This window comes from Sinocyclocheilus rhinocerous, unplaced genomic scaffold (assembly GCF_001515625.1).
Source record: "Sinocyclocheilus rhinocerous isolate Xijiao unplaced genomic scaffold, SAMN03320098_v1.1 scaffold387, whole genome shotgun sequence".
Lineage (NCBI taxonomy): Eukaryota > Metazoa > Chordata > Actinopteri > Cypriniformes > Cyprinidae > Sinocyclocheilus > Sinocyclocheilus rhinocerous.
Window position 1 is genome coordinate 2,616,323 of NW_015651557.1, and position 10,123 is coordinate 2,626,445.

Sequence of the window (10,123 nt, forward strand, 5' to 3'; positions counted from 1 at the left end):
CAATAAGCCCCAAGAAGCCGTGGTTTACAGTGAATTTATAACAGATAAGGGGGTTTATATTCTAACTCGTGCCTAACAACGCCCTTTAGCTGTTATAAATTCACTGTAAACCATGGCTTCACGGGGCTTATTGCTTTTATAAAATGGTTATTCCATATACGTAGTAAGGTTTCACAAAATAAAACAGAGCAAATAAAGTGTAATGATATAAATAAAAACAGTATTCTTCCACCAAACAATGTAGTTCCTCAGAAACAGTTGTGGTTCCAACAAAGTGGTTGCCGAGCAACACACAGGAGTAAACAAAGGTGTATGTTTGTAGTGTAATTTACAACAGCTTCGAACGCGTCTCAACCAATCAGAATCAAGGACCAGAACTATCCGTTTTATAAGCTGCATTTATTTGATAAAAAATAGGGTAAAAACTATTGTAAGATATTATTACTATTTATAATGTTAAACTGTAAAAACCGTTTTCTATTTGAACATATTTTAAAATGTAATTCATTCCTGTGATCAAAGCTGAATTTTCAGCAGCATTACTCCAGTCTTCAGTGTCACATGATCCTTCAGAAATCATTCTGATATGCTGCTGATTTGCTTGATTTCTTATTACTATCAATAATAAAAACAGTTTTTGCTTTTGTGAAAACTATGATACACTACCATTTTAAAGTTTGGGTAAATAAGATTTTTGGGGAAAAAATATAGAAATTACTACTTTTATTCGGCAGGGGTGCATTAAAATGATCAAGTAAACTTTTATAATGATACAAAAGATTTCTATTTAAAAAATGTTGTTCTTTTTTTTCTGTTCAAAGAATCCTGAAATTTTTTTTTTTTTACTATGGTTTATACAAAATTATTAAGCAGCAAAAACTGTTTCAACGTTAATTTCTTGAGCAAATCATCATATTAGAATGATTTCTGAAGGATCATGTGACACTGAAGACTGGAGTAAACAGTTATTTTAAATTGTAGCAATATTACTGTTCTTACTGTATTTTGATCAAGTAAATGTAGTCTTGGTGAGCATAAGGGACTTTTTTATACACTTTTGACCAGTAGTGCTGTGCATTTAAATGCTTCTTACAAAATGCAGATTTTAAACTATTAGTGATCTTCCAAAAATGATGTGAGTGATGAACATTGATGGTCTCAGAACACAGCCGAAAATGTCAAAAACTGTCCTTCAAAACACTCAGTTCACCGCCCACCACAGCGATGACTCCATCATTAACTCTATTGTTATTTATGAAAGTTATTCTGTTTGTTACACTGGCCCTATTTTGCTATCAATCATCATGAAGGGGTAGATCAGGTGGAAATGGTGGAGCGGTCTTGGAGCGGGCCCCAGTGACTGACTCCGTCCTCACGGGGGAATGAAAAGCTTAATCAGCGGAACTCCTCTTCCTCTCTCTGGGAATTGAGTTCAGGGGAAATGATAGGAAGTTTTGCTTTGCTATAGCCCGGTCCCACAGGGAGATGGATCGTAGTCGTTCCTCTTTAAGTAATGCACTTCTACCTGAGAGCATCCCTCGCAATCAGCGGATGATGATGACCGTGACAGACATGCGTTCACAGGAGAATATGCTCTTTATTTTTATCATTAACCACTTATGACAAGACTCTTTTAGTTACGCTGCTGGGGATGTTAGATGTGTTCTCGAGGGCTCCAAGCAACACCACGACTATTGATTATAGACTTTGAAGGTGAAGTGTGTGATTTTGGGCCACTGGCAGCACCAAACAGAATTGCAAAAATTATATCTGTTATTGGTCGTCCTGCCCCAAACTTTACCTCAGATTCGGCCTCATCTCATTACACTGGGTGCGAGTTTTAAGTATATAAAGTATTAGTATTTTAACATTAGAAATGCATACTTCACCTTTAAAATCTATATGAAATCAGAATAGACCCCATTTGAGCATTACAGCATTTCGCCTGACATTACTAAGTTTGAACCAAAGGATATCAGTGTATGGAGGACTTGGAGTGCCACTTAAAAATATAAATAATCAATTTATTAATATTTAATGATAATTCTTATTGAAAATGATTTAAAAAATTAATGAAATAGACTTTTAAAATTGTTAAAATTGTTTAAAGTTATAGTATAATAACTATGTATCTGTACACTTCAAATTGACAGTAGATGTTAACAACTGTATATATGGAATTTATTAATGTAGTTAAATATTAATGTAAGTACAATAATCCATCCAATATGAAAGTGTAGTTAGTATTGTGAGAAGTGTATTATTTCAAAAGTTGTGATTGTTTTATGATGAAAATCAGTTTTTTGTAATGCTTTATAAAAGTGCAATATTGCATTTTTATGTTACACTTTTAAGCATAAATTTTAAAAGTAGATATAAATAGCTGCATTTATTTGTCAATTTTGGAAGTAACTTATTTACATTTTGTGAATGAATACATTAAAAATGGATTTATTTGAATTGATTGATTACTTGATTATTTGATTTCGTTTTTTTTAAGTGGGACTCGTATTCTTCTATAGTTGCAGTGTTTGGTCTTATTGAATCATCTACATTCACTTCCGTTTAAAACATGTTATGGAAGTAAAATGGATTATAAATGTTGCTTCATGTTGATTTTGCAGATTAAATATCATTTTTATTTTATTTATTTATTTATTTGGTACTACTTGTTTGTGCTACTTCAAATTATGCAATTTCATAAGTTTAGAATTCTTCCATGCATTTCATGTATACTGTAGGGTAATATAAAAGTATCCACTCAAATACAACAGGAAAAAAAGCATTGTTTTTTCTTCAAGACTCTATATAGAACATATATGCCCATAAATGGGTATGTTATGAATCCACCTGTACTGCAAAAGTGTTCACTTTCAACTACCCAGGACTTTTAAAGTCAGCCCCTGGAGTGTCTCTGGCTGTGGCGAGAATCTTTTTCAAAACTCTGCAGTGTCCCGTGTGTCTTTAGAGCCTTTAGCGAAGCTGCACCTCCTGTCCCACTGGAGATGCCTGCATATGTGTGACACGGAGCCTGTGTGCCGCCCTGGGCTGCCTGCACTGGATTGTTCTCTTTGATCCTCACGCACACAGTGTTGTACCACAGACCACAGGAAGAAACAATGGAGAAGTAATGATAAGCCTGGAAGTGGTGTGTGAACTCTTGGGATTACCCAGGACATTTCCACAGATCCCACTAGTAGAGCTTCTCAGACCTTTATGAGGATTGAGATTTGTTGTTTTGAGTTTTGGTGCCCGTTTCTTCTTTGCCCCTCTGCATCACTTTAAGGGCTACTTTCATGGAAAGTCAGAGCCTTACTGTAGTTCTTGTCAGATTGTTGGCCAAGTTTGTCATACTTATTTAAACAAGTTTTTGCCAGTAAAGTAAGCATGCTTTGAAACCTTGCCTAGTGCAGCTTATTTGCAGTAGCTTGAGATTTGATCTTATGGAAGATAGTTTCCACCAAAGGTTAAACCCCCCCCCTCACAATTCTGACTTTTTTTTAATTGAGAGAGGAAAACTTAGAGTTGTGAGATATAAACATTTTTAACCTTTTTTCTCAGGATTGCAAGTTTATTTTTAGTATGTTTTGGGTACACAGGATCATACGGAGGCTTTTTTCTGGAGTAATGAATAAAAAAGGTAACACAATTCAGACCTTTTTTTCTCACAATTCTGGTTATACAGTGGGTACGGAAAGTATTCAGACCCCCTTAAATTTTTCACTCTTTGTTATATTGCAGCCATTTGCTAAAATCATTTAAGTTAATTTTTTTTCCTCATTAATGTACACACAGCACCCCATATTGACAGAAAAACACAGAATTGAATTTAAGGGGGTCTGAATACTTTCCGTACCCACTGTATATCATAATTCTTAGGGAAAAAGTCAAAATTGTGAGAGATAGAACAATTCTGATTATATATCTTCAAGAATCGGCTAAAAACACATCTCTTCCATCTTTATTTGACCCTCTAACTCGAGCACTCTCTATTCTAATTCTATTCCTAAAAAAAAAAAAAAAAAACTTGTCCCTTTTAGACTTGCACTGCTTGTTTTCTTTAAAAAAAAAAAAAGTAATAACTAACACTAGCTTTTCTAATCTTTTTGTATTTATCTATCTATTTGTTTTCTTTATTTCTTCAATTTGTATTTAATTTATTATATTTATTTTTGCATTTATTTAAATAATAATGGTTACAGTGTTGTTATTACTTTTTACCACAAAGCATTCTTATACATTTTAGAGGATTTAAACTTTTCTCAGAAATGGTATAAAAATGAACCATATGAAACCAAAAATTAAAAAAAATATGTACCCTCAATTGCCCTAAATGGTCTGTTGTGATCTTTTTTTATCAGATTTGGTCCACTTTACCTGTTCATCATCTGGTACGGCCCAGGAAGATCTTGCTCCAGTTGTATCTGAGTTGTTTCACGTTTCCACCATTCCTGGAGAGGAACCTTCAGAAGGTAAGACCTGACCCAGCTCCTTCACTTCCAATTAAAACTCCCCATCATTTAAACCCATTAACATCTTCAGTCCTTCTGTGCATCAACCTCCGATTGCACATCCAGATCCGCTATACATCCTGCTAACAGTACTTAACTAGCCTTGCCGCTCGTGTCAAAGAGAGATCATCTCTTCCTCTCTTTAAAGAAGAAAGATCTGGTATTGCTGTGACATTCAGCGAAGGGCTTACACAGAGACGTTATTGGCGATAACAGTGATTGATATTGATGGTGGTGTGGCAGGCAGGGGCCAGGCGCTGCTCCCATTGATTCCCATTATGCTCTGTCAGGGTCTGCTTGGCTCCTTCAGAGTGAATCTGAGCACGACCTGTCACATATGACCTCACATTACCTTCAGATCATAAGGGTGAATTCATATAGTGAGTTTGGATTTCAAAGATTGATCTTTATTTATATATATATATATATATCTATATATATATATAAGCATAAAATATAAAATCAGATTTAAAAATATTAATAAAAAACAATAGTACCTCAGTTATACTAAAACAACACTAAGGTTTTCAAGTAACAAGACTTTTTTTTTCAGATATGCAGTGGTGTAGCCTGACAAACCACTGTGAAATAAAGCTCACATCTTTACAGCTGAGTGAGCTATGACAATAATCATGCTTTTTCTAGAATGTCCTCTCACTCCTGTTATTGAAGTGGTGTTAAGAAGTACTATTCATTTTAGATGGTTTATTCAGACATTTAATTTCAATAAATTGGAGAAAAAAAAAAGAAAAGAAAAAACTTAATTTAATTTGTAATTGTGTTCCCAGCAGCCCTCATATGTCATGTTAAATTGGCTGTTTTGTAAATATTTATATATTTTAATAAATGTTAACATCCAACACAAAAACTAATAATAATAATTACAATTAATAATAAAATTACATTATATGCTGATTAACTAATCAAATTAGTTCTAATTAGCTGCATCTGAGAAAAGGCAAGCATTGAAGCGAAAAAGTGTTTTCATAAAAATTGTCATTGTGATATATATACTATATTAGGGCTGTCAGCCAAATAAAATGTTTTATCTAATTAATTACACGGTGCGGTGATTAATCTAATTAATCGCAAAATAAATTTGGTTTTGAAAATACCCACAAAAGATTATTTAAAGCTATTATTGTTTTAAATGAGAAAGTATCAAGTAGACATTACAAATAGTAGCTTTAAAAAGCAATATTTTATTTGATTAAACATAAAATTTATTACAACGTTTAGGCTACAACGGCCTAACATAAACTGTAGAACATAAAAGAAGATAATTTGAGAAACATCTCAGTATTTTTTGTTCATGCAATAAAAGTCACTGGTAACCAAAACAGCTTTGATGCCAGCAGTCTCCAAAATACCTTCTTTTACAGTATGTTGTGCAAAAGAAAGTTCAGGTTTGAAATTACATGAGGGTGAGTAAATGATGACAGAATATTTTATCCCTATTTTTATGTGAATTTTCACTTTAATTTTTTTATTTATGAATGAATGAATGAACTAAATGACACTAGAAGAAACTAAAACTGCCAGCAGGTGGCAGTAAATGTCTTTGAGTCATTCATTCATTCATTCTATTCATTGGATTTGTTAAAATGGCTGATTCATTCAGGAATGAAGAAAAGGGCTCTCTCTATGAATGGACCTTTGAATCATTGGTTCACATGATTCATTCAAAACGCGCATTCAGAAACGAAACATCGCTATGTTGCTTACAGACGCACAACAGTTCTGCAGTGGCTTTATAGGTAATATTTTCTTTGGCAAAATGGAGCAAAAACACACAATATTGTGTTTAAAATATAACACAATATTTACATCTTATTTACTGAACTGCTGTATGAAATCACTTTTGCACTTGTGCTATTCAGACATAAAAAGCACTCGTGTGATATTGCTCTCGCTACTCATGTGATATCGTTTATCATGTGATATACACTGAACAAAATTATAAACGCAACACTTTTGCTTTTGCCCCCATTTTTCATGAGCTGAACTCAAAGATCTAAGACTTTTTCTATGTACACAAAAGGCCTATTTCTCTCAAATATTGTTCACAAATCTGTCTAAATCTGTGTTAGTGAGCACTTCTCCTTTGCCGAGATAATCCATCAACCTCACAGGTGTGGCATATCAAGATACTGATTAGACAGCATGATTATTGCAAAGGTGTGCCTTAGGCTGGCCACAATAAAAAGCCACTCTAAAATGTGCAGTTTTACTGTATTGGGGGGGTCCGAAAACCAGTCAGTATCAGGTGTGACCACCATTTGCCTCACGCAGTACAACACATCTCCTTCGCATAGAGTTGATCAGGTTGTTGATTGTGGCCTGTGGAATGTTGGTCCACTCCTCTTCAATGGCTGTGCGAAAGCTCATGAAAAATGGGGGCAAAAACAAAAGTGTTGCGTTTATAATTTTGTTCAGTGTAAATATGAGACACAAACTCATACAGGGGCATTTTTTTGCCCCAATATCTTGAATTTTAGGACATTTTTTATTTTTATTTGTCAACAGTCATGTGTATGAAATGTAAGACGTACAGGTCTGGGGGCGGGGCCAGTGCATTAACTGCGTAAAAATATTTTAATTGTGTTATTTTTCATAACTAATTAACGCGTTAAACTGACAGCCCTAATATATATATGTATATATATTAGGAGAGCAGATACCAAATCTTCAATACTTATCTTGCTGGATCTGTCCGCTGCTTTTGACACGGTTAACCACCAGATCCTCCTGTCAACCCTATTGGCAAAGGGCATCTCAGGAACCGCACTCCAGTGGTTTGAGTCTTATCTCTCAGATAGGTCCTTCAAGGTATCTTGGAGAGGTGAGGTGTCCAAGTCACAACATCTAACTACTGGGGTGCCTCAGGACTCAGTTCTTGGACCACTTCTCTTCTCCGTCTACATGGCATCACTAGGTTCTGTAATTCAGAAAAAAACAGCCAGAAACCTTGGAGTTATGATTGATGATCAGCTGACTTTCTCAGACCACATTGCTAAACCTGCCCGGTCCTGCAGATTTGCTTTATTCAACATCAAGAAGATCAGGCCCTTTCTTTCGGAACTTGCTTCACAACTCCTTGTTCAAGCTCTTGTACTGTCCAGGCTGGACTATTGTAATGCTCTCTTAGCAGGTCTTCCAGCCAGTTCTATCAAACCTTTACAATTAATCCAGAATGCGGCAGCAAGATACATTTTTAATGAGCCAAAAAAAAAATGCACGTCACACCTCTATTTATCAATTTGCACTGACTACCAATAGCTGCTCACAAAATTCAAGGCATTAATGTTTGCCTACAAAACCACCACTGCCTTTGCACCCCTATACCTAAATTCATTACTTCAGACTTATGTGCCCTCTAGAAGCTTACCTTCTGCAAGTGAACGTCGCTTTATTGTGCCACCCCAAAGAGGCACAAAATCACTTTCACTGACTTTTAAATGAAATGTTCCCTCCTGGTGGAATGACCTGCCCAACACAATCCGAGCAGCTGAGTCCTTAGCCATCTTCAAGAATCGGCTAAAAACACATCTCTTTCATCTTTATTTGACCCTCTAACTCTAGCACTCTCTATTCTAATTCTATTCTTTCTTTTAAAAAACTTGTCCCTTTTAGACTTGCACTCTATTCGTTTACTGCTTGTTTTCTTTAAAAGAAAAAAAACCTAACACTAGCTTTTCTAATCTTTTTGTATTCCGTCTGTTTTCTTTTGATTTATTATACAATTAACAAAAGCAAAAAAGGCACCTCTAACACTAGCTTGCTCTATTATTTTTCTATTCTATCTGTTTTCTTTTTATTTCTGACTAATAAATATATATATATATATATATATATTATTACTAAAAATATTACACAAATTAAGAAATACTGCTTTTGTAACATTTCCATCTAAAATAAAAAATGAGTATTTAGGAAAGATAATAATTATTGATGTTACATGCAGAGATGAGTTTGTGAGGAGCAGCATTTACTGCTCTGAGACACTGAAAACTTTGGATCATGAGCTGTTTGTGTGTAAAAGAAATCAAAACTGTCCATGCTTCACTCTGAAACACGCAGTGCATATATTCATTTAATTAAACTGCAGTCTTTGTTATGTGATAATCGTACTTAGTTATATAATAATTTCATTTTGAGTAGTTTAGCTACTGTAAATTGTGAGTAGTTTGAAGCTTGACTTGATTTCATTTCCTGATACTGGTCCTTACCAACAGCTTCATGTCATAGTTGACAAAAATAAAATGTACCAATTTATCATAAGTTGTGTAATAACAGTGTCTTGACTCCATATGAGTGTGATGGTGGGATGACTGTCTTGTTTGATTGCAGTAAGATCAAGGTCATCTAGGCCAAGGCATCCTCAACTCTCTTCACTCCATCCAACGAACTCAATCTCCCTCTATCAGCCTGCATCTCAACACACCTTTATCACTCCTCCATCATGCACATACTCTCCTGTGAAGCATTACCTTTTTCTATTGATTCTTGTTGTGAATTTACGTACTTCTGTGGTTCAAGAAAATAGAAATGTTATAATTGTTTCTTTGTGTCTGTGAGCTTGTGTGCTCAGGTGCGTGGCCGGCACAGTGGTGGGTGCGGGGCATGGGGCCCCACTGGGCAAAACACAGCCTTTTTATCACAGGAATGAGCTAGTACTATTTTAATTAAAATGTCAGAACAAATACTGGCAGAGGTCTTGAGGATGAATCGCTAGATAAGAAGAGCAGTGGGCCAGAACAGGTCAGAGAGACAAAGTCACCTGGGTAGATCTTCATTCATTCCCATGGTCAAAGCGCTGTGTGTGTGTGTAAGAGAGAGAGAGAGTGTCCGTTTGGATCAGGATGGAGCCAAATGGAACAAATAAACAACAACTAGTGCAGATTTCCTAAGGGATTTTAAACCCTTCACAAAGATCAAGGCTTATATATGACCGCATGTAGACTAGATTAAAGGAAACAGATTGCTTTGCTATTACATCTTATATTCAGGGTTAGTGACTTGAACAACCCATAACACTTAGAACACATCTCAAAACCCCTTAGTGACCAACAGCATAAACCTATGATGCCTTAGCTACCGCATAGTCTGCCACAAAAAAACAAAACAACTCGGAACACCTTAGCATCACATAGCAGCAGACTAAAAAAACAACACTCCAAATATTTTAGCGACTGCACTTAAAGGGGTCATATGATGCTTTTTTAAAGATCGTTATTTTGTGTATTTGGTGTAACAGAATATGTTGACATGCTTTAATGTTAAAAAAACACATTATTTTTCAAATACTGTACATTATTGTAGGTCCTATATGCCCCGCCTCTCTCAAACGCTTCGTTTTCTACAAAGTCCCGCCTTCCGACAAGCGCAGTCTGCAAGCACGCGTCGGAAATGTAACGCCCATTTCCATAATCGCGAGCTTCAGCTTTCAACATAAATGTAAAGACAGTAAATAATGTCAGTTTTACCATCAGTTCAAGCCCAAAAGGGGAACAGAGTCGCGTGACAGACACAGTGATGAAGCTGGTATGTGTTTGCAGTACACAAGCCACGGTTAAGACAGCTGACTCCACTGTGATGCGACCCTGTCTCTC

The 10,123-nt window shown here is 35.5% G+C and overlaps 1 protein-coding gene across 2 annotated transcripts in view; it reads left to right on the forward strand.

The window, feature by feature from the left end:
* Positions 1–10,123, forward strand: part of chm (CHM Rab escort protein) — a 60,580-nt gene that overhangs the window by 44,921 nt on the left and 5,536 nt on the right. Inside the window, exons 13-14 of one of the 2 annotated variants that reach the window (XM_016518653.1) lie at positions 4,362–4,472; positions 8,862–9,296. In XM_016518653.1, coding sequence (XP_016374139.1) covers positions 4,362–4,472; positions 8,862–9,088 — 338 coding nt within the window. In that variant the 3' untranslated portion in view covers positions 9,089–9,296. Of the gene's footprint in view, positions 1–4,361; positions 4,473–8,861; positions 9,297–10,123 lie in introns of those variants that run through there. The other variant, XM_016518652.1, reaches the window with a different exon arrangement.